Source organism: Macaca nemestrina, chromosome 4 (assembly GCF_043159975.1).
Source record: "Macaca nemestrina isolate mMacNem1 chromosome 4, mMacNem.hap1, whole genome shotgun sequence".
NCBI classification, from domain to species: domain Eukaryota; kingdom Metazoa; phylum Chordata; class Mammalia; order Primates; family Cercopithecidae; genus Macaca; species Macaca nemestrina.
The window spans coordinates 92644280-92670355 of NC_092128.1; the positions used below are offsets into that span (position 1 = coordinate 92644280).

A 26076-nucleotide genomic window follows, 5' to 3' on the forward strand; every position below is an offset into this window, starting at 1 on the left:
AAAAGCACAAAGACACTGTTACAGACCCACAAAAAAGACATGCATTTAAAACAACTGACAGCATATGAGAAAAAACATGAAAAATGAAAAGCTTTCCCTTCATATTATGAGTTCCCTCTGAATTTCCTTTAAATGTCCAAGAAATCGGTTGATGAATAAAATCAAAGAGCAGGCAACCTACTACCGAACAGTGCACTGTCATACCCATGACAGAACTGGGTTTCATTGGGAGCATGAGGGCTGTAAGCGAAACACTGACAGGGTGGGCTCCTCCACCGAGGGACGACCAAGGAGCGCCAGCAAGAGGAGAGACAGTCACAAAAAAGGGTATGCCTGACAGACGTGATCTTCAGACAGGAAAGGGTGCTATGGGGGGAAAATGCTGACTGGTCTCCTCTAAATAGCAGGAACCGGACGTAACAGGGCGGGAGAGCTGACTGCACCTCAGGGCAGTGACCCAGGACAGGCAGATGACCTGCCACTGGGTCCTCAGTCAAGGGGCACCTTTCCCTTCCCTGGAACCCTCACAGAGCCATGAGGTGAAACCAGGTCAGGAGGCTCGACAGGTTGTAGCAAAACACCACTCAGTCAACTCCATAAATCCTCACCTGACGTGTTCAAATTCCACATGGTAGAGGTCTCCAGCATTCAAACATTGCTCCGTTTTACAAGTGAGAACACAGTAAATATGGAAGGCAGTAACAGGGTTACATCACCTACGTGACGGCTTAGATGTGACGGGACTCTTAGTGGTACCGAGACAGGTTTAAGTATGTGAGATCCAGGACATCTTCTGGGCATCCTTCCATGACCACAAGTTAGAAAACTTTGGGAACCATTATCTGGGAATTCTGAAAATCTACCAAGAGCGTGGAATGGCACCAATATGGGCCCGGGATCAGTTCAGGGACTCTGCTTCTTCCCCAGTGACCACCACCAACCCCGAATTCTCATTGGACTAAAGTTAGAAATAAGACAGAAGGAGAAAAAAAATGCAGATAACTGCCAACCCTAGTATATCCACACCAAGCCAAGTGAGAAATAATACTATACGGCACTGATTTCCCTATTTTTTTTTAATACCCTGAACTTTCCATATTAATAGCTTCAGAATTCAAAATGGTGTACGGCAAAGGAACCCAATTTTAGGGGACACTGTCAGGGAAGAACTTCAGTTTTGATCCATTTATCTACCATCCTCATCATCTACAGGCCTCTCTTTACCAGATGTAGAACGGCTCACTACAGAGGCCTGAAGGAAGGAAAGAACAAATGGTCCACAGCAGCCCAGAATCAGACCCGAGAGAAGAGCACAAGTCTAGCACGTGGATGTGGCTATTTCGCATCCGGCCAGCAGGCCCCTGGAAACCAAGGTTACAGCAATATCCCATTATCAAGAAAGACAGGCTCGCCAGTTCCCACAGGGGTGGGCAGGGGGCTGGGCTGGGAGGCAACAATGCTTTTCTTCTCACTGGATTCTAAAATAAAATTTGCAGGGGCCTGTGCTGAACTGTAAGCTATATCATGATCTACGTAACACATCACAGTCCACAGACTTGGGGGCAGGTGGGAGGGAAGACTTCTGGGGTAATTCACTTTCTCTCACTAGAAACACAAATGCTTCAAATAACCAGACATCACTTCACTAAAGAACAGAAAATAAGTACGTCGCTAACAAATGATGCCCATTAGGGTTTTAGAAGGATTTTAATATCGTGCTTGCAAGAAACTGGGGACTTGCTGGCCAGAACTGATGAACTGCCACACAAACAGCTTCTGCAAAGAAAGCCAAAGGAGACCTGGGGCCTCCAGGCTGGCACAGCTCTATGTTGCTACTCATAGCAAAAAATCACCACCAAACAAAGCAGCCTACCATGCGGGCTTTTATGCTCTACATTCTCTCCCAGGACAGGTGAAGGATGAGGCAGGCCTAGGAGTCACAGCTTATTTAACCTCTACAGAGTCTCTGCCAAAACTTAGTCCTTAGCAGCTTCTGACTGTGAAGAGGCTTAAACTCTACGTTCCATCTTCATACTGTAGCATGTTTATTTTTTGCATAAATGTATGCTGTTTTTAGCAGAAAACATTTCTGCACTTAAATCCGAAGGCGGTGCCTTAAAGTTACCTTCAGATTCAAACACGAGTGGGCAGTAAACTAGCCTAACTGCGCAGGATAAAAAAAAATCAACTCACAAGTCTGTTCATAGGAAGTGCTGAGAGTAGACTTCCCTCCAGAATCCAGGCAGGCCTGGGTCATCTTTAACACTAAAAAGCATGACAAATCCAAATCCACAATGCATGGGGAACACCCAGCTTGTACCACAGCCACATTTTTGCCAAATTAACTTCAAACCAAAAACTGTCACTTCACACACAGTAAGAAAGTATCTCAAGGAAGTTGTCACTCTAAGATAAACTTTTAGATAAAAGAGGTTTAAGAAACTCTTGAGATAATGTTTTCTGTTTTTCTTTTTCTTTTTTTTTTTTTGAGATGGAGTCTCACTCTGTCACCCAGGCTGGAGTGCAGTGGCTCAATCTCAGCTCACTGCAACCTCCACCTCCCGGGTTCAAGTAATCCTCCTGCCTCAGCCTCCTGAGTAGCTTGAATTACAGGTGCCCACCACCATGCCTGGCTAATTTTTGTATTTTGAGTAGAGACGGGGTTTCACCATATTGGTCAGCTCAGCCTCCCAAAGTGCTGGGATTACAGGCATGAACCACCGCGCCTGGCCAAGAGAGAGAAATTCTTTGAGAAGGACAATAAAGGATGCCTGGGACACATCCCCAGACCCAACAGGCATGAGGGGAAAAGTAATGGATTTTCTCTAAGAGAATAATGGACTGGTGGACCAGGGATTAGCCTTCCAGGAGCAATTTTTTTAGGTTATGTGAATTGCTTATAAGAAATATGTAAGAAAAAGTAAAATCTTTTCACTTGTGAAGTGACTTCTTGAAAGTAAAACTCTAATTCAGAAACAGGATTAAAAACATTACCACCACATCCCTTCCTGTTGTAATTATTACCATTACTTCTGGATTAGTCGTTCCATTCAGATCACTCTGCGTAAATCCTGCAAAATCCTCAGTCTCTGAGTCAGTGTCCTCTATAAAAATTCTTCTTAGCTCTTCTGTGAAGTATTTGGAATGAAAGCGCACATCCTGCTAAATTAAAGACACACATACATCAGAGACGGAAAGTAGAATAGAGGTTACCAGGGAAGGGTAGAATGAGGAGCTACTGAACGGATGCAGAGTTTCTGATGGAGATGACGAAAATGGACGGACAACAATGTGAACGTACTTAACGCACTCAACTGTACACATCAAAAACAGCTGAAATGGTATATTTCATGTTATGTGTATTTTACCACAATAAAAAAAAAAACAAAAAACAAACACTGGCCGGGTGCAGTGGCTCACCCTGTAATCCCAGCAGTTTGGGAGACCGAGGCAGGCAGATCACTTGAACTCAGGAGTTCAAGCCTGAGCAACATAGTGAGATCTCGTCTCTGCAAAAAATACAAAAATTAGCTGGGGTCTGGTGGCGTGTACCTGTAGTCTCAGTTACTTGGGAGGCAAAGGTGGGAGGATTACCCAACCCTGGGAGGTCGAGGCAGCAGTGAGCTGCACGCCACCACACTCCAGCCTGGGTTGCAGCCGAGATTACACCACTGTCACTCCAGCCTGGGTGACAGAGCGAGACCCTCTCTCAAAAAAACCCACATACATATATAAATTATATATATACACATTTTCTAAAGCTTACAAAATTCAGACCTACAAATCAGACAATTTTTAAAAATTGGGTGTAGTCTCAATCAGCTTCTAATGTGACTGGTAAGTGCTCATGGAATTCAGCTTCTCCTGCCAAAGCTGGCAACCAGACACGTCTGCTTTCACACAGAACCAAAACACATGGAAAGAAGACATGAGGAGAAAACCTGGCTCCCTCCCACATGCTGGCTTCCCTTTCCAACAGCCTTTCAAAGCCGGAGTCTCCTCCAAGTGGGTGAGCATGCCTCCCGTTCACCAACCGCGAGTTTCTCTGTAGGAAAAGGCTGAGGTCTCTCCCAGCCCTCACTGCCCAACACCAGAGAGCCTAGACTTGCTCCATGAGCAGACACCACGGCGGCCTGATGGAAAGCTCACCCAAGGTCACCCCCAGGAATTTCTCTCCTGCAGGAGGTGAGAGGTGAACAATCATGGTTAGGTGGCAAGTGAGCAGAAGGAAAGATGCAATGTGACTCTTTAAGAAAAGGCATTTTCTAATACTTTTTCTTGCTTTTGAAATAGGGCAAAGAAGGAAACTCAGCTCTCTTAAAAGTATGCTTGAAAGAAAGAGGAAATAAACTGCAGACCAAAGGGAGACCCATGAGACCAGCCTCCTGTAAGCCCGCCACGCCTCATCAGTGTTCGAGTCTGTCCCCAGTTTCCTCTGACGTCTCTTCCCTCCATCCCTGATATAGCAATGACCCCTTGTAACACCACAATTGGCTGAGAATCTGTATCTAACCCCTGCCTTTCCCTGATTTTAATTATATATTTCTTTGGGCTCATATATCTCTGGGGAAAAATAGAGAGACAAGTGGAAAAACTTACAGGGGCACACAAAGAAATGCCTACATCTAGCATTCTGTAAGCTTAAAAATGTCTCCTATGAATTATTATGGGTAATTGGAGTGAGTTTGCTCAGAGCTAAATTACTTTGTTCCTTTGTTGATAGCTGTAGTGCAGCTGCTTGAAAAAAAAAATTGCACACACAAAAGGGAAGTTTCTTTAAAGTGAAATTCAAATCGTGTTTAAGGGAGACCAGAGTTAGCATACACACACTGTGTGCAAGTTCGCACAGCTTCTCTCTATTGGTTAAAATGGATCATGAGTGTGTGGGGTCAGGGTAGAGAAGCAGCCAGGGCTTGATTAGTAAGGAAGAATGGTACACAGCTGCTGCTAAGGAAACCCACCATGCACCTGAGGCCTCTCAGTGCAAGAAACATCTGGCTCACAGAGCCCTGGGCCAGCCCCTGCAGGCTAATTTAGGGCGGTATTTCTGTGTGTAAATTTCATCAACTACCTAAAGCCCCTGCCTAGGGCCTGAAGAGAACAGGGCAAGCCTTGAAGCAGTGAGTTCCCATCTTCCAGTTTTTCTGGCTATTTTGATCTTGTGTGCTGGCCTTACAGGGCAATGGGCATCCTGGGAGAGATCACCATCTTTGATGGTCAGTCCTGATAGAGAAAAACAACTTACCGTTGTCCTGAACTGAGGCCTATGCTTTAGTTTCCTTACTCCAAAGTGTGTAAACACTGTTTTTCATGTGGGTCTGTATGATGCCAACCTCCACTCCACACTGCTCCACTGCATTCTGAGTTAGAAACCCTTGCACTGCTAATTGCTCTCTGGCACTGGTTCATTCTCCCTCAAAATCAATACTGGGCACTATGCTATGGGCCTTGGTCATCTACCATGATCAGGACAATAAGCAAGTAACACATCAGAGGAGAAGCTAACATAGGTGGATAAACTTATTTTGAAGTCCATGTGACATGAAGAAACACACTAGAGAGCAATGGCCTGTTGAACCAGACAGCCAGACAAACACCCCATTTCAACTGCACCCAGCAAACAACAACCCCCGTGCTCACTGTATACAGTCACGTGGGGTGTTAGATGCCTGAAATGAGAGGAAAGGAACAATACATGGCGACGAAAAGTCAGAGCCAGGGAAGCTACAAAGCACCATTCAAGTATGAGGTCCCCCCTTCTTCAAGGAGTTTACAATCTAACAGGGAGGCAGATAGGTCCACGACTAACCCTGGTGAGGGTCAGTGCTCTAAGGGATACACAAGCAATATGGCACATGGAGGGAAAGAAAATCCAGTAAGACTTCATGGAAGAAGTAGCATAACTGGATGTGAGCCACAGTAGAGGCTAGAAAAATGGTGACAGCACAGATAGGCAGGAAGGACAGCATGGACCGGTGGGCAGAAAGGGCAGAACAGTGATAATGAGCATGTCAATTCAGTTCCTGCGTCCTGCAGCATAGCAGGTAGAAAAGAGACCCAGGGGGTAAGAGGCTGAGAAGTGGTGGCCCTGGATTTGGAACATCCCAGCTTGGGACTTCCCAGATGTGGGGCCTTGGGCAAGTCATTTCACCTTCCTGAACTTCAGTTTCATCACTTGCAAAATGGGGATAGTAACAGCACCTGCAGCTTCCCAGGGAGTTCTGTGGATTAAATGCAATATTTGTATGAAAAGCAGTTGGCACACTGTCCTCCCCGGGGAGAACACGCCTGACTACAAAAGTAGTCATCATAGCAGCAGAAGCAGCTGTTCTGTTTCTTAATGCCCGGTGCCTGCCAGGCTCTGTCCTCGGCCCTTTAGACATGTTCTGCCCTGCTCAAATGCTCCTCAAGGTGGATCCAACAGGCTCTGCTCTCCCCACTGCCTGAGTGTGCTCAGATGGAGGGCTGAGTAAGGGAGGAGCTGACCACAGCTCAATCCTATAACAGATCCTAGTAAGAAGGGATGAGCATTCAGGTAAGAGCTACGAGGGCTATGGCAGCTGCAGAGGGAAGGGAAGGATGGACACCAGGAACACAGCAGAAGTTTCATCAACTTCTGGATGGGAGTCAAGGAGATGGAAGAGGCGAAGGAAGGCCAAGAACAACAAAAGATGGAGAACCAGATGGGGAAAGGGGGAAGCCAGAAAGACAACCAAGGGAAGGAGAAGTGAGCTTCGGATCTCCCTTAGCAACCAGGACCAGTCCAACTGGTAGTCAGAAACCACCTGGGGCTGCAGAGAGAAGACAAGCTCCACAAAACAATACAGTAACAGCTCAAAGCAGGACAACAGACAAGTTCACTAAGTGAGAAGATTGAAGACAAAACCTTAGAGAACATCCGCATTTAGGAACAGGGACAACAAGCGATAGTAACAAAGAGCAGGCCGGGTGCGGTGGCTCTCGCCTGTAATTCCAGCACTTTGGGAGGCCGAGGCGGGCGGATCACCTGAGGTCGGGAGCTCAAGACCAGCCTGGTCAACGTGGCAAAACCCCTTCTCTACTAAAAAAAAAAAAAAAAAAAAAATACAAAAAGAAGCCAGGCATGGTGGCGGGAGCCTGTAATCCCAGCTACTCGGGAGGCTGAGGCTGGGAGAATTGCTTGAACCTGGGAGGTGGAAGTTGCAGTGAGCTGAGATCACGCCACTGCACTCAAGCCTGAGTGACAAAGTGATACTCCATCTTGGAAAGAAAGAAAATAATAATAGAGAAAAAGGTGTAACAGAGAGGAAGAAACTCAGGGGGCTAGAAGGAGGTGGCTGGTGGGGTCAACTGCTGTGGAGATGCCAAATGAGATGAGGACAGCACAGACCAGGGAGCCCCCAGCGATCTCAGAAAGCACAGCTCCCACCCAGGCCAGAACTTACAGCGGCCCACATAATTAAGCAGGCACTTCACTTACATACAATTAACTGCTCCCCTTCCTGTACTTGCCCAGTGGAGGCAAGGTGGATTTAATTTGCTGCCGTTTTGGAGAGGCCCGTGGTCAAGGGAGAATGAGGAATTCTGAGTGCTGCAATGAACTCAGAAGAAAATGCCACTGAAGGGTAGAGATTTTGATTGGCCATTCTACTACAGGACACAATGTGACCCTCCAGGAATCTACACCTCTCAGAGAACTAACTTGTGTGTGCTAGAGATCAAAGTAATTAACGCAAGAATAAGGCTCTCCCCAGCAATCCCAAGAGTGACATGCCAACAGAATTTCACCACAGGACCACAGAGGTGCAATTGTCTCCCCGTAACCACACGATCCCTCATGCCTCGCCGCAGCCTCGCCTCTGTGGGAAGACTGAACACAGCCTCGCCGCAGGTTACAGCCCCAAGGCAGCCAAGAACATGCACTTGGATCACGTGAAGTCCATTTAAAAAAAAAAGAATTATGGTACAGGGAAGGATTAGCACAACAAAGTGAACTAGGTTCTCTCACCAGTTTTTTAAAACAGGAAGATATAATGTTTCTAAAATAAAATGCTAGACAATGAACTGATCTCACCAATCTCACACCATGTTCAAATAAAAGAACATCCAAACCAAGATTCAGGCCTCCAGATGAACACACCTACTTGGAAGGAATCATCCGTACCTGTTTCCCTGACTCCAGTGAGTCAAAACTATCGCAGCTCTCCTCTGACGAGACGGTTTCCATGGGAACATCATCTCGGAAGCCGACAAACTCTTCATCATCACTGGGGGCGTTAAAGATGTCAGCCACTTCTTTAGGGATCTGTTTTGGATTCAAAAGAGGCAGGATGAAACCAGGGGCTCTTGCTAATCACTTAGGGACATTTTCTGGAGGGGAGTAAGAGATCTCATTACTTCATCCAACTGCCACGGTTGCCCAGAAGTCCCCAGTAACCCTGAGCAAAACACGCTTCATTCAGCTAAGAACTCACGGGAAAATAAGGTGTGGGGGGGTGGGGGAGATAAAACTTAAAATTCTAGATATACCCTGTTTTACAGAGAATGTTAAAACCAGGCCAAAGAGAAGACATTTTTTATCTCTTGACAAAAAGAAAACTTGTTTCTGAGAACCAATGATCTCTTTTTTCTCCTACAGTGGATGCATCTTTAAATGTCATCTACATAAAAAAGATACCATAAAATATTATTAAGCCCTTTTTTTAGTGTTCAGCTACACTATTTATTTTTTCTTCTTTGTCATAGGCTGATTCAGAAAGTAGAAAGTTCATACAATGAAATAAGTAGTTTTCCTTCTTTTCTATATTGTAAGTCAACTTAAGTAGTTGGGGATTAATTCTAACAGAATTCAAATGCTATTAGGGGATAAGTGATCCCAGAGGGAACAGTGTCAGCACACTTAATCCACAAATATGTATCTGCTGGAGTTCATTTTTGTAAGTTGACTATTTTCTCCCAATTCTTTGTTTTAAAAAAAGTTCAAACACACAGAAAGGTGAACAAATAGTACAAACACCTGTCGATTCTTTATCTAGACCCATTATTTCTCACTGCATTTGCTTTCTTTCTCTGTTTCAACAAATATTAGGTTGAACCATGGGCATTTGCTGATATTTGGCTGTTTTTAACTTAGGAAAACAGCAATTTAATATGAGCCAACCTAATCCATATATACCCACATTAAAGTAATTTGCAGACATTGTATTGATTGGCCCTCATATAATTCAGCATGTATCTCCCACGGATAAGGATATTCTCCTATAGTACCACAAAACCATAACTGTACCGAAAATAATTAACATTAATAGTACGATTTACTGTAATTCTATATTTTAATACCTGCAACTGTTCCCAAAATGTCTTTTATAACTTTTTGGAGACAATAAGATCCACTCAAGCAAGGTTTTGCATTCTATTTGATTTTGTGTTTTTTGTTGCTTTTCACAACACTGACTTGTTTTTTAGATAGACCATGACAACTGCCTTGTCTTGTATTCTGAGCTTATCTGAGTGTTTCCTCATGATTAGATTCAGGTTATGTATTTTTGGCACCATTCTACATAGGTGACATGTACTCGTCAATGCATTGCATAAGGGGGCACAAAATATGAAGTTATCCCACTATTAATTAATTTTTAATTTTTCATTATAAAAACTTGCAAAGGTATTTCAAAAGTAGACAGGAAGATATTTTAATGAACACACATTGATCCTCCCCGTAGCTATCTGCCCAAGGCTAACTGTGCTTCCCCCGTATCCCGACCCAACTCCCCTTCTTCCAAATTATTGTGAAGCAACTGTAGACATAGTATCATGTCACTCTGTATCATCAAATGTACAGTCTGTATTCACAGTTCTTCTGCCTCATTTTTTAAAAACTTAGTTTATCTGCATCGTGATCCAACTAAGGTTCACACACTGATCAACATGGCTCTTAAATCCCTTCTCATCACTCCTTTATCTTTTTTTCTCTTGCAGTTTAATTTTGAAGAAACTGGGTCATTTGACTGTGGAGTTTGTCCAAGTCTGAAGTTTTATTTTTTTTGCAGCCCCTAGGTGGCATTTAACAGACTCATCTGGATTTACAATTTGGGCGTTGAATCTGGAGGCTCACTTCTAGTTTGCTTGCTTTTGCCAAGACTACTTTGTAGGAAGTGCTGTGCTCTTCCTTTGGAAAGCACGTAAGGTCTGGCTGTCTCTTTTTTTAGTGGTGTTGCGGTTTGGTCAATAAGTTACGGTGGAATCGGCCTGATTTGTTCTTTGCTTTAGAAAAAACACCACCACCAACAACAAAAAACACCTTTTCTTCTTTGTCACTAATAAGGACTATGCAGAGTGATACTTGAGATTCTGTGAATATCCTCCCTGATAACATCTCACTCAATAGTTTCAGCAATCATTGACAGTGCTTTCTTTAAAATTATTTTTTATTTTAATAAAGACAGGGTCTATGTTACCCAGGCTGGTCTCAAATTCCTTGCCTCAAGTGATCCTCTCACCTCAGCCTCCCAAACTGCTGGGATTACAGGCGTGAGCCAGTGCACCCCTGAATCAATTATTACATTAGGAACTGCAAAAGAGAAATTTTCAGATTTTCTCTCTCCTTCATAAAGTAGCTGGCATTCTTGTATAACACGGTGTTTCTCTCACTCTCCCCCTTTTCTTCTACCATGTACATCCATGGATTTTTTAAAAGTATTATTCAGTGTGTTATAATCCATACTCTCATAATTCTTTCTGACTGTCCCAAATTTGGCCATTGGGAGCTCCTTTAAGTCATCCTCTGTCCTTCTGACATGGCACTAGGGGTCTTTCAACACCTCCTTGCTTTCTGACGCAACGAACATGGCAAACTAACCTTGTATGTTTCCTGTCCCAGACCTCAAATCAGCCATTTCTCCAAGGAACCCTGAAACCTTTCACTGGGAAATGGCATTTAAAAACCAAGATCGGAGAACGTGGTGTACCTCAGTTAATGAAATATCATTGCTTGTAGGCTCTTTGGACAGAGCAAAGATATTTTAAATAGGTAAATCACAAGTTCATGTTGACACCTTGAATTCAAATCCAACACGGAGGCTTCTTCCTCTGCTCCCTCATCTCACATTAGCATCGCTGTTCCACCACAAGGAAAACCCTCGATCCCCAGAATTTTTAATATACTTATCCATGTGGTGCTCTATCTACAATAAATACAAAATAGTGCCAAACTGATGCCACCAATATATACCAACAACAAACAGTGCAGTTCAAGATTTCTTTGCGGTTCTTTCTAGCCCTGGAACATAGTCTCACTATACACAGGATCTTTTCCTTCAGCTAACCAGATGATCACTACACAAAGTATGGTTATGCAGAAATGTTTTACATGTACTTCCCATTTCATCATGCAGTATATTAAAAAGATGTCCTTAACAGTTGAGATTTAATAATTTTTACTGTTTCATCAGAACATTCTTACATGAAATTGACACTTTCTTTGTAAATTGAGTGCATGGAGGTGAATAATGCAATGACTACTAATATAGTTTGCTGCTACCACCTGGATTCATGCTAAAGGTCAGCAGTTTTCTCACTCTGGCTTTTGCACAATCAGTGCAAATATCAACACAGCAAAAAGGGCAAATAACATCTTAGTAGTATTATGACATTACATTTGCCCTCATGGACCCGTGAAAGGGTCTCAGGGTCCTCCATCTCACACTTTGACCACTGTGCTAGCATACACAGAGCTGTGTATTCAAAAGCTACTTAGCTTCTTGGAATTCTCTGTATGGGTGTATTGACTTAATTTTACATTTAGTCAGGTTCCATTTAAGAAATTGGTAATCCTTAATCTATTTACTTTCATCATTATTTTAATGCTTCTTGATTAAAAATAATTAGAAAATAATGGTTCAATCAAAGGAAGTATAACATAAATACAGAAATGGGATACCCCAAGTTCAGTGATGCTGAAGGGTTAATACAAACACTTTCCCACCACCTAATAAAATCACTGCAAGGGACACACAAGAATAATACTTACAGAAGTAGAGTTCAACTAACAATTTTTTTACCAGCCACATGTAGGGCAGCACTAGCAAAGCTTAACTCTGACATCGTTCTTGGGGAAAATATTAAAACTCTTCTCTAGGCGGTACGTTAAACAATGTTTGCCACCTTATCTTTTCAAAGACACCTTTTGTTGTTGGTTTAGCACTAAAAACTCAGAACTAATACACAAGGAAAACACCCAGACTAGAGAAACACAGACAATACTTATGAAAGTGTGCCTATGCTGTAGTTACATAATAGCCACTGAGGCACTGACAGGGACAGTGTGTCAACTTCAATCTTTTTCTTTTGGACTTCTCACCATTCAACAAAAATGAAAAAGCCCTGCTGGCCCAGAAGCTTCTTTTAACATAAATGGTTTAAAGGAGGAGGAGCACCCCATTTATGGATGTAATGGAAATACATATAAGGAATGGAGAGTGTTGGTGATAGGAATAAACTGCTTCCAGCAGCAACTGCATTAGTCCCCATGGTACTGTGTTCACCCCCACCCCTGCTGCGAACCTGTGTCCGCCTAGCTAATTCCTCCTTCTGCATCTTGGACTTCTGCATCTGCTCCAGAGGTACCATTAGGGGGCTGTAATTACTGATTAGGAACAAAAGGAAAGAGCACACTTTCAAAAAAACAGCGTGCATGCCTGGGGTATGCAGGGCTCTGAATCTTCAAAGCGTATTAAAAGAGTTTCAGATAGTCACAAGCTTCAGGATTTGGCAAAAAAAAAAAAAAAAAAAAAAAAACTCTGTAAAATATTCAAGTGTCCTCAATGCAACAAACTGATTCGTTTAACAGATGCAACAGAGGCAGCAAGATTTATTTGAGAAGGACCTGACAGAAAGGATACACAGCGACCTCTTCTAACGAATGACCAGTTCCACAACATAGCAATACATTAGGCCCAAGGATCTGTCACTTTCCTGTTCCATTCAGCAGTGATCCACTGGGTCGCTGCACAGTCTTTCTTTTTTTCCAAGTTTGTGTTCCATTCTATTACAATAATGCCAGTCGTAAGACTCACCAAAAAGAACACTACAGCAAGTAACTGAAAACAACAAAAATACAAAATTTCTCAATCATTGGATATTTACATTAGTTGAACTTCTACAAAATTAGGATAACTACAATCTAGTGAACCAAAAAAAAGGGAAAATTCTCATCTGAAAGTGAAAAGACCATTTCATTATTTACCATACTTTTTAAAAATTGACAACTTTATGCTATTCCTAACTTTCATGCAGTTTCTGTTTGTCTACTCTGTCTTTACTGGAATTAACAGTGTGAGTATCATCAAAAGTCATGTGGGGGACCAGGATTCAACTCCCTAAGAACACAGGTACTAGAAAGGAACCCCAGGGCACCTAACACAGGGCCCAGCCTAAAGCAGATGAACAATAAACCCTGGCTGAAAGCATTTACATGCATCTGACTTTGTGTCATTTTATTAAGAAAGGTGTATTTTACTAGGAAAATACTAAGTCAAAAAGGTACACTCTGTGACATTCCTACATGAGGGGAATTAAGAATTTTCACCCAGAATCCTAGGACATCTATCTACAAAGCAGTCATATTCACAGCTCCCCGTTCAGAAAGGACTGCAGGTTTCCCTTATAAGCCATACAGATTACCTGAGAGCTTTTCTCTGAAATAGATTATGCAAACTCAACAGGCTTTGGGGCCAAGCAGGTGGGCAACAGGGCAGTAGGTCAGTTGTAGGAAAATACGGGATGGTGCTGACTGGTGGGCTGAACACATACATCCAGGAAAGGAGGCCACTCCTCCGCTCCAGCTGATCACTGCCCTGCGGGAACAGGGGTCTAGTGTGCCTGACCTCCAACATTCCCAGAGAATCTGGGAATCTAAGTGCTGGTAAGAAACTTCCCATCTACAGACTGGATCTCAAACTTGTTCAGGGAACACGCACAGTGGAACTCATAGGGCTTAGTGGAACTCATAGGGCTTTGTGGAACACCAAGGAAACTGTAAATGCCAGAATTCCAAATATTACCAACAGTATTAATATATCTACTAGTGCTTAGTAGTAACAGTAGAGGGCATCAAAGTGTTAAGAAGATTAAGAAAAATGTTATATCCTTTCCCTTGTTCATGGCAGCATTATTCACAAGAGCCAAAAAGTGGAAGCAATCCAAGTATCCATCGATGGAAAAATGGATAAACAAAATGTGATACATATATATAATTGAATATTATTCAGCATTAAAAAGGAAGGAAATTATGACACACGCCACCACATGGATGAACCTTGAAGACATTATGCTAAATAATAAGCCAGTCTCCATAAAACCAAGAACTGTATGATTCTACTTCTAACAGGTACCTAGAGTGGTTGAATTCCTGGAGACAGAAAGCAGAATGGTGGCTGCCAGATGCTGAGGGGAGGGAGAAACGTGGAATTACTGTTTAATGGATACAGAGTTTCAGGTTTCCAAGATGAAAAGAGTTCTGGAATTTAAATATGCTTAACACTACTGAACCATACATTTAAAAATGGCTAAGACGGTAGATTCTATATGTATCTTAGTACAATTTAAAAAGAGTAAAACGAAAAAAGGCAAATTAAGAAAGACAATTTAAGCCAGGCATGGTGGTTCATACCTGTAATCCCAGCACTCTGGGAGGCCGAGGCAGGAAGATCACTTGAGCCCAGGGGTCTGAGACCAGCCTAGGCAACATGGTGAGACCCCATCTCTGCCAAAAAAAGATAAAAAAAGTAGCTGGGTTGTGGTGGCGTGTGCCTGTAGTCCCAGCTACTCATGAGGCTAAAATGGGAGGATCGGTTGAGCCCACGAGTTAGAGGCTGCATGCAGTCAGCCATGATCGTACCACTACACTGCAGTCAGGGCGTCAGCGAGACCCTGTCTCTAAAAGAGAAAGAAAAACCGGGGTGGAGGGGAATTTTTCCTTCCTTAAGTGAATGGAATCTTCCAAACTGACAGAACAAGTCCAGACTTTAGCCTAGTTTTAATGCTACCATCACTTCAGGGGCATGCGGCTTGAGAACCCAACTCTCTCACCTAAGGAAGGTTCAGATACATTATCATAGGTGCCAAGGCTTCAGCTTTAGTGTCTGACCAACCGGGTATCTGAACCTGTAAGCCCAGAAGAGAACTGATAGTCCGGAGGACAGAGCTGTTTGCAGAACCACACTTGGCTGAAATCCAGCTTTGCTCTATCCCAGCTAAGCTATACTAATAAAAATAAACCCTGCTGAGTTGCTGCTGGCTTCTCCTTGAGTAGGTGCCTTTCAGGCATACAAAGCAGTGTTTTGGAGGTCTCCACATCATTTTGACTTTTGTCAGCCTGAGTCTCCATTAAAATTCAGTTTAAAAAACTAATAAGCTATAAAAAGATGGTCAAACTGCCAGTTGGTTTTCAAGTATTTACCTTTGAAAATATTTTAATGTGAAGTATTGTTAATTTAAAACTTTATACAGTGAAATTAAATATAATATTTTTTAAATTAAAGCTTTTCCATATCTCAATGATATCTAAATTCATCCTTCCCGGATTAAAAAAATACAACCTCCTACCCAGAAGGAACACATTTATCAGTATTAGTTTTTGAAGAGAAAGAAAATAAGATTCACTTTTTAGGCCAACTGATACAAGGGCTGATTTTTATATACTCCAAGAATATTCAATGTACATTTCACCTAGAAACAAGCTCCATTTTAAGATTTACAAAGCAGACAAAAGATATTTATGCACACTACTGCATTTTCGTTATTAAGTGTTTTGAAAGCAATTTTGATAGCAATGACAGCAGAATTTGCGGGGTGTACTGTCTTGCATCTATGAAGAGGAGAACATTCCTTCCTCTTTAACACACCATGAAGGGTGAGAACTCTGTGTTATTTTCTTATGCAAAATCATTTATTTAAATCTTTTACAATTAAATTGGTTGGCCCATAAGAAAAGTACATACCATGTACCAATCACAAGAACAAACTCAAAATGGATCACAAACTTGAATATAAAACTGTAAAACTTTTAGAAGAGGAGAAAATCTTTGTGACCTTAACTTAGGCAAAGAATTCTTAAGATACAATACCAGAAGCACAATACAGATCTTTAAAATGTGTAAATTAAACAATCAAAATGAAGAACTTCTGCTCTTCAGAAAACACCGTTAAGAGAATGAAAAGGAAAGTCCCACATTGGGAGAAAATATCTGAAAATGCTATCGCTGATTTGCATCCAGAAAATATAAAGAATGCTTAAAACTGAATAAAAAGAAAACAAATAAATCAGATGGTCGACGAGTTAAATGGTAAATGAGCACAAAAGAGAATTAAATTAACACATACATGCATCTGACTTCTGAATGGGGAGGACTTTCACCATCCACGTAAAGGAGTCCAAAATGGAAAAGTATATCACTGACCATGTAACAATTTAAAGCTTCTTACTTAAAAGAAGAAAACTCAGAAACAAAAACAAACAAAAAAAGTAGGGCAAAGATCTGACAAAAATATGACAAATTATTAAAATTGCTAAAAACCTCTTACGAGATGAAATATACACCAAGGCCACACAGACAAAATGGCAAAACAAAGAAAACTCACTGAATAGGGAAAACAAAAGAGGCTAAAAACACTTGAAAAGTCCTCAACCCTACCTAGTAATGAAAAGAATGTTAAGTTTAACAAGTATTCTTTTCATCTAGCAATTTAGCAACATTTTGGTTCCGTTTTTAAGGGCATGCTCGATGATGAGGAAGGTGTGAGGAGACAAACACTCCTATACAGAACTGGTATGAGGACACTGAACCCAAGGCTTCAGAAACTAAGTATCGTCATATACATCTCAAATAGGGCAGTTAATTTTTAAAAAATTATATACAGTGCAATTTTCAAGACTGCCAGGAAAATGTGGCTAAACTCAGGGTGAAGGAGTATGTGAATTACTATTAGCAGTTAAGAGAATCATAAAATCAAGGATTATCAGGCCAAGTGTGAGGTGGCTCATGCCTGCAATCCCAGTGCAGTGGGAGACCAAGGCAGGAGGATCATTTGAGCCCAGGAGTTCAAGACTAGCCTGGGCAACACAGTAAGACCCCAGCTCTACAAAACATAAAAAATTAGCCAGGCATAGTGGCATGTGCCTGTAGTCCCAGCTACCTGGGAGACTGAGGAGGGAGGACTGATTGAGCCCAGGAGTTCAAGGCTGCAGTTAGCTATGATCTGCCACTGTAACAGAGGAAGACCCTATCTCAAACAATTAAAGAAAAAAAAAAAAAAGATCATCAGATGGACCTCATCCATCAGGGAGATCATCCATCAGGGATCTCATCCATCAGTTTGTGCGTCTCTCTTCATATAATGGAGTGACAGCCAGGCACAGAGGCACACACCTGTAGTCCCAGCTACTTAGATGGCCTAGACAGGATAGCCTGAGTCTGGTTCAACTTCAGCCTGGGCAACAAAGCAAGACCCTATCTCTATAAGAAATAAAAATAAAATAAAATTAGGGCAACCACAGTTGGACTTACTCAAAGGCATGTAGCTTGTTAATGTCCTTACATAAAAACATTTCCAAGCATCTACATAGGAAAACGATCTGTTTTTCTGTAACTATATATTAATTAGTATTCAGCAGTTAATAAAAAAAAATACAAACGCATGCTAACACCAAGAGCACAAGTAACAATTCGAGGAAAATAATAAATTGGACTTCATCAAAATTAAAAACTGTTGTGCATCAAACGATAGCAAGAAAGTGAAAAGAAAATCTACAGAATGGGAGGAATAGCTACAAATCATGTATCAATAAGGATCTACTATCTAGAATATATAAAGATTTCTTACAACTCAAGAAAAAGGCAAACAACCAATCAAAAAATAAGTGAAGAATTTGAATAGACCTTTCTCCAAGGAAGATACACAAATGACAAACAAGTACATAAAAATACACACATCAGCGGTCATTAAGGAACTGCAAATCAAAAACAGGCAATACTGGCTGGATACAGTGGCTCATGCCTGTAATCCAAGCATTTTGGGAGGCTAAGGCAGGAGGACCACTTAAGCTCAGTTCTAGACCAGCCTGGGCAATGTAGCAAGACCTCATCTCTAAAAAAAAAAAAAAAAAAAAATTAAAAATTAGCTGGGCATGATGGCGCACATGCCTGTAGTCCCCGCTACTTGGGAGGCTAAGGCAAAAGGAGCTCTTGAGCTCGGGAGTCGGAGGCGGCAGTGAACTGTGATCAAGGCACTGCACTTTAGCCTGGGTGACAGAGGAATAATAATAATAATAATAATAATAATAATAATAATAATGAAGACGTTGAATAGAAGCCATGGGGGATTGAAAAAAGCCACACACAGGTCCAGGCAAGACAATATGTTCAGAAAAGATCTAAGATGATCTTCAGTTTCCAGACACAGAACATACCCAGTCAATCTTTTGAAGATTTCCCTAGCACAGAGTCAGTCTGCAAAGATTGGAAGAGGTGGCCACTTTCTCAAATATCTAATTTTCAACAAAAGAACAAAGACATATAAAAAAGAAGAAAACCCTGGCCCATTCAAAGAAGCAAAATAAATTGACAAACTTTCCCAGAGGAAAACACTGGACTTACTAGACAAAGACAACTATCCTACGCTGAAAGAACAAAAGGCACAAAAAAATAATGTGAATCAGGAAAACGGGCAAAATGAGCCTATCAACAAAGAGAAATGAAGGAGGACTCCAAAAGAAACTATGGAGCTGAAAAAAATAGAATGACCAAGTTGAAAACTTCACTAGAGTGGTTTAAAAACAGATCTGAGGAGGCAGGCAAATCTGCAAATTTGAAGATAATGCATTTGAAAATACTGAGTCAGAGGTGAAAAAATTAGAGGAGAAAAAATTAAAAAGAATACAGAAGAGTGAAAAGAGCCTAAAATACTTCTTTAGGCACACCAATATAGGAATGATGGGAGACTCAGAAAGAAAACAGAGAGAAAGGGACAAATATTATTTGATACGACAGTGGGCAAAAACTCCCCAAACTGGCTGAAAGGCATGAATTGGAATACACCCAAGAAGCTCAATGAATTCCAAGTAGGACAAGTCGAAAGAGATCCTTACAAAGACACCATATAATCAAATATTAAAAGCCTAAAGGCAATGTTGAAAGTAGTAAGAAAAAAGCTACTTGTCACATATAAGTGACGCTCAATAAGATTATCAACTGTTCAGCCCCAGTCAGGGGCATACAGATAAAACCCCCATCTCCCTGGGACAGAGCACCTGGGGAAAGGCGCAGCTGTGTGCGCTGCTTAAGCAGACTTAAACGTCCCTGCCTGCTAGCTCTGAAGAGAGCAGGGGGTCTCCCAGCACAGTGTTCGTGCTCTGCTAAGGGACAGACTTGCCTTCTCAAGTGGGTCCCTGACTTCATGCCTCCTGACTGGGAGACACTTCCCAGCAGGGGTCAACAGACACCTCATACAGGAGAACTCTGGCTGGCATCTGGTGGGTGCCCCTCTGGGACGAAGCTTCCAGAGGAAGAAAGAGGCAACAATCCTTTGCTGTTCTGCAACCTTGCAAACAGGGTCTGGAGTGGGCCTCCAGCAAACTAACTGCAGCAGACCTGCAGAAGAGGGGACTGTTAGAAGGAAAACTAACAAACAGAAAGGAATAGCATCAACATCAACAAAAGGACTTCCACTTGGAAACCCCATCTGAAGGTCACCAACATCAAAGACCAAAGGTAGATAAATCCATGAAGATGAGGGAAAACCAGAGCAAAAAGGCTGAAAATTCCAAAAACCAAAATGCCTCTTCTCCTCCAAAGGATCACAACTCCTCGCCAGCAAGGGAACAAAACTGGATGGAGAATGAGTTTGATGAATTGACAAGTATGCTTCAGAAGGTAGGTAATAAATTCCTCCGAGCTAAAGGAGCATGTTCTAACCCAATACGAGGAAGCTAAGAACCTTGAAAAAAAGAAGAATTGCTAACGAGAATAACCAGGTTAGAGAAGAACATAAATGACCTGATGGAGCTGAAAAACATGGCACGAAAACTTCATGAAGCATACACAAGTATCAACAGCCAAATCGATCAGGCAGAAGAAAGGATATTAGAGACTGAAGATCAACTTAATGAAATAAAGCATGAAGACAAGATCAGAGAAGAAAAGAGTGAAAAAGGAATGAAAAAGGAAGGAAAAGGCTCCAAGAAACATGGGACTATGTGAAAAGACCAAACCTACGTTTGACTGGTGTACCTGAAAGTGACGAGAAGAATGGAAGCAAATTGGAAAACACTCTTCAGGATGTTATCCAGGAGAACTTCCCCAACCTAACAAGACAGGCCCACATTCAAACTCAGGAAATACAGAGACCACCACAAAGATACTCCTTGAGAAGAGCAACCCCATGACACATAATCATCAATCAGATTCAGCAAGGTTGAAATGAAGGAAAAAAGGTTAAGGGTAGTCAGACAGAAAGGTCAGGTTACCCACAAAGGGAAGCCCATCAGACTAACAGCGGATCTCTCTGCAGAAACCCTACAAGCCAGAAGAGAGTGGGGGTCAATATTCAACATTCTTTATGAAAAGAATTTTCAACCCAGAATTTCACATCCAGCCAAACTAAGCTTCATAAGCGAAGCAGAAATAAAATCCTTTACAGATAAGCAAATGCTAAGAGATGTTGTTATCACCAGGCCTGCGTTACAAGAGTTCCTGAAGGAAGCACTAAACATGGAAAGGAAAAACCAGTATCAGCCACTGCAAAAACATACCAAATTATAAACACCATCGACACTATGAAGAAACTGCATCAACTAATGGGCAAAATAACCAGGTAGCATCATAATAACAGGATCAAATTCATACATAACAATATTAATCTTAAGTGTAAATGGGTTAAATGCCCCAATTAAAAGACACAGACTGGCAAATTAGATAGAGTCAAGACCCATTAGTGTGCTGTATTCAGGAGACCCATCTCACACCCAAAGACACACATAGACTCAAAATAAAAGGATGGAGGAATATTTACCCAGGAAATGGAAAGAAAAAAAAAAAGCAGAGATTGCAATCCTAGTCTCTGATAAAACAGACTTTAAACCAACAAAAATCAAGAGAGACAAAGAAGGGCATTACACAATGGTAAAGGGATCAATCCAACAAGAGCAGCTAACTATCCTAAATATATATGCACCCAATACAGGAGCACCCAGATTCATAAAGCAAGTTCTTAGAGACCTGCAAAGAGACTTAGACTCCCACACAACAATAGTGGGAGACTTTAACACCCACTGTCACTGTTAGACAGATCAAAGAGACAGAAAATTAACAAGGATATTCAGGACTTGAACTCAGCTCTGGACCAAGCAGACCTAATAGACATCTACAGAACTCTCCACCCCAAATCAACAGAATATACATTATTCTCAGCACCACATCACACTTATTCTAAAATTGACCACATAACTGGAAGTAAAACACTCCTCAGCAAATGCAAAAGAACGGAAATCATAACAGTTTCTCAGACCACAGTGCAATCAAATTGGAACTCAGGATTAAGAAACTCACTCAAAACTACACAACTACATTGAAAGTGAACAACCTGCTCCTGAATGACTACTGGGTAACTAATGAAATCAAGACAGAAATAAATAAGTTCTTTGAAACCAATGAGAACAAAAACAACATACCAGAATCTCTGGGACACAGCTAAAGGAGCGTTTAGAGGGAAATTTATACCACTAAATGCCCACAAGAGAAAGCAGGAAAGATCTAAAATGGACACCCTAACATCACAAATAAAAGAACTAGAGAGTGGCCTGGGTGCAGTGGCTCACGCCTGTAATCCCAGCACTTTGGGAAGCCAAGGCGGGCAGATCATGAGGTCAGTAGTTCAAGACCAGCCTGGCCAACACAGTGAAACCCCATCTCTACTAAAAATACAAAAAAATTAGCTGGGCGTAGTGGTGGGCACCTGTAATCCCAGCCACTTGGGAGGCTGAGGCAAAGAGAATCGTTTGAACCTGGGAAGCGGAGGTTGCAGTCAGCCGAGATTGTGCCACTGCACACTCCAGCCCGGACGACAGTGCAAGACTCCATCTCAAAAAAAAAAAGAACTAGAGAAGCAAGAGCTATTAAATTCAAAAGCTAGCACAAGACAAGAAACAACTAAGATCACAGTAGAACTGAAGGAGATAAGGAGACACGAAAAACCCTTCAAAAAAATCAATGAATCCAGGAGTTGGTTTTTTGAAAAGATCAACAAAATAGACCGCTAGCCAGACAAAGAAGAAAAGAGAGAAGAATCAAATAGATGCGATAAAAAAATGATAAAGGGGATATCACCACTGATCCCACAGAAATACAAACTATCAACAGCGAATACTATAAACACCTCTACACAAATAAACCAGAAAATCTAGAGGAAATGGATACATTTCTGGACACATACCCCCTCCCAAGTCTAAACCAGGAAGAACTTGAATCCCTGAATGGATCCATAAGTTCAGAAATTGGGGCAGTAATTAATAGCCTGCCAACCAAAAAAGTCCAGGACCAGACAGATTCACAGCCGAATTCTACCAGAAGTACAAAGAGGAGCTAGTACCATTCCTTCTAAAACTATTCCAAACAATAGAAAAAGGGAATCCTCCCTAACTCATTTTATGAGGCCAGCATCATCCTGATACCAAAACCTGGCAGACACAACAAAAAAAAGAAAATTTCAGGATAATATCCCTGATAAACATCGATGTGAAAATCCTCAATAAAATACTGGCAAACCGAATCCAGCAGCACATCAAAAAGCTTACCCACCAGGATCAAGTTGGCTTCATCCCTGGGATGCAAGCCTGGTTCAACATATGAAAATCAATAAACATAATCCATCACATAAATAGAACCAATGACAAAATCCACATGATTATCTCAATAGATGCAGAAAAGGCCTTCAATAAAATTCAACACCCCTTCATGCTAAAAACTCTCAGTAAACTAGGTATTGATGGAACGGATCTCAAAATAAACAGCTATTTATGACAAACCCAGAGCCAATATCATACTGAATGGGCAAAAGCTGGAAGCATTCCCTTTGAAAACCAGCACAAGACAAGGATGTCCTCTCTCACTACTCCTATTCAACATAGTATTGGAAGTTCTGGCCAGGGCAATCTGGCAAGAGAAAGAAATAAAAAGTATTCAAATAGGAAGAGAGGAAGTCCAATTGTCTCTGTTTGCAGATGACATGATTGTATATTTAGAAAACCCCATCGTCTCAGCCCCAAACCTCCTCAAGCTGATAAGCAACTTCAGCAAAGTCTCTGGATACAAAATCAATGTGCAAAAATCACAAGCATTCCTATACACCAGTAATAGCCAAATCATGAGTGAACTCTGATTTACAATTGCTACAAAGAGAATAAAATACCTACGAATACTACTTACAAGGGAAGTGAAGGACCCCTTTAAGGAAACTACAAACCACTGCTCAAGGAAATAAGAGAGGAAACAAACAAATGGAAAAATATTCCATGCTCATGGATAGGAAGAATCAGTATGGTAAAAAATGGCCATACTGCCCAAAGTAATTTATAGATTCAATGCTATCCCCATCAAGATACCATTAACTTTCTTCACAGAATTAGAAAAATCTACTTTAAATTTCATATGGAACCAAAAATGAGCCCATATAGCCAAGACAATCCTAAGCAAAAAGAACAAAAGTAGAGGCACCACGCTACCTGATTTCAATCTATACTACAAGGCTACAGTAACCACAGCATGCTACTGGTACCGAAACAGATATATAGTCCAATGGAACAGAACAGAGGCCTCAGAAATAACACATCTACAACCATCTGATCTTTGACAAACCTGACAAAAAAAGCAGTGGGGAAAGGATTCCCTATTTAATAAATGGTGCTGGGAAAACTGGCTAGCCATATGCAGAAAACTGAAACTGGACCCCTTCCTTACACTTCATACAAAAATTAATTCAAGAGGGATTAAATACTTAACTGTAAAACCTAAAACCATAAAAACCCTAGAAAAAAACCCAGGCAATACCATTCAGGACATAGGCAGGGGCAAAGATTTCATGACTAAAACACCAAAAACAATGGCAACAAAAGCCAAAATTGACAAATGGGATCTAATTAAACTAAAGAGCTTCTACATAGCAAAAGAAACTACCATCAGAGTGAACAGGCACTCTACAGAACGGGAGAAAATTTTTGCAATCTATCCATCTGACAAAGGGCTAATATCCAGAATCTACAAAGAAATTAAACAAATGTATAAGGAAAAAAAGAACAATCCCATCAAAAAGTGAGCAAAGGATATGAACAGACACTTCTCAAAAGAAGAAATTTATGCAGCCAACAAACATATGAAAAAAAGCTCATCATCACTGGTCATTAAAGAAATGCAAATCAGAACCACAATGAGATACCATCTCATGCCAGTTAGAATGGCAAACATTAAAAAGTCAGGAAACATCAGATGCTGGAGAGGACGTGGAAAAATAGGAACACTTTTACACTGTTGGTGGGAGTGTAAATAAGTTCAACCATTGTGGAAGACAGTGTGGCGATTCCTCAAGGATCTAGAAACAGAAATACCATTTGACCCAGCAATCCATTACTGGGTATATACCCAAAGGATTATAAATAATTCTACTATAAAGACACATGCACACGTATGTTTATTGTGGCACTGTTCACAATAGCAAAGACTTGGAGCCAACCCAAATGCCCATCAATGATAGATTGGATAAAGAAAATGTGGCACATATACACCATGGAATACTATGCAGCCGTAAAAAAGGATGTGATCATGTCCTTTGTAGGGACATGGATGAAGCGGGAAACCAGCTAAATTATCAGCAAACTAACACAAGAACAGAAAACCAAACACCACATATTCTTACTCATAGGTGGCAGTTGAACAATGAGAACACATGGACATGGGGAGAGGAACATCACACATGGGGGCCTGTCAGGGGTGGGGGACTAGAAGAGGGATAGCATTAGGAGAAATACCTAATGTAGATGACGGGTTGATGGGTGCAGCAAACCACCATGGCACGTGTATACCTATGTAACAAACCTGCAAGTTCAGCACATGTATACCAGAACTTAAAGTATTAAAAAAAGAAAAAAAAAAAAGATTATCAGCTGTTTTATCACAGAAATCTTAAAGACCAGAAAGCAGTAGGATGATACATTTATAATGTATTTAAAATGCTGAGGGGGAAAAAAACTATCAAACAAGAATTCTCTATCTGGTTAAAAAAAACAACACAAAAAACTGCCCTTCAAAAATGAGATAAAAATTAAGACATTCCCAAATAAACAAAAGCCAAGGGAATTCATTACTACTGGCATTTGCAACAGAAAATGCTGAAAGGAGTACTTCACATTGACATGAAAATCACTACACTGTAACTTTGTCAAAGCCATACAAAAATATAAAGTTCTCAGGTAAAGGTAAATACATGGACAAATACAAAAACTAGAGTATTGTTGTAAATCTGGCTTATAATCCATTATTTTCTAAAGGATTAAAAATACTTATGAATCTGTTAATGGATGCACAACACATAAAGATGTAATTTCTTATCTCAATTATATAAAATGATGGAAAAAGACACAGCTACAATAGGAGTAGAATTTTTGTATGTCGCTGAAGTGAAGTTGGTATCATTCAAACCAGATTGCTATAACTTTAGAATGTTATATGTAATCTCCATGGTAACACAGAAAGTATCTAAGAAGAAAAGGAAATGAGAAGAGAGTCAAAATGTGTCACTATCAAGAAATCAAATAAACTCAAAGGAAGGCAATAACGGAGGAAATGAGGGACAAAAATGCCATAGGATATACAGAAAACTTATTTTTTAAATCACAAGATTAAGTAATTCCCCACCAGTAATTACTTTAAATTTAAATGTGTTAAACTCCAAATCAAAAGAAATTGATTGGCAGGAAGGATTTTTTAAAAATAGGATACAACTATACATTGTCTACAACGGACTCACTTTAGATCTAAAGACACCAATAGGTTG

At 41.0% G+C, this 26076-nt stretch overlaps 1 protein-coding gene across 7 annotated transcripts in view; it reads right to left on the reverse strand.

Annotated features, from left to right (window-relative positions):
- Positions 1 to 26076, reverse strand: part of LOC105475672 (cell division cycle associated 7 like) — a 45083-nt gene that overhangs the window by 7713 nt on the left and 11294 nt on the right. For 3 of the 7 annotated variants that reach the window (XM_011731132.3, XM_011731131.3, XM_011731133.2), the window contains exons 2-3: positions 8144 to 8284; positions 3025 to 3162 (exon numbers count right to left, since the gene is read on the reverse strand). In XM_011731132.3, coding sequence (XP_011729434.1) covers positions 3025 to 3162; positions 8144 to 8284 — 279 coding nt within the window. The remainder of the gene's footprint in view (positions 1 to 3024; positions 3163 to 8143; positions 8285 to 26076) is intronic. The other 4 variants (XM_011731135.3, XM_011731134.3, XM_011731137.3 and 1 more) reach the window with 2 other exon arrangements.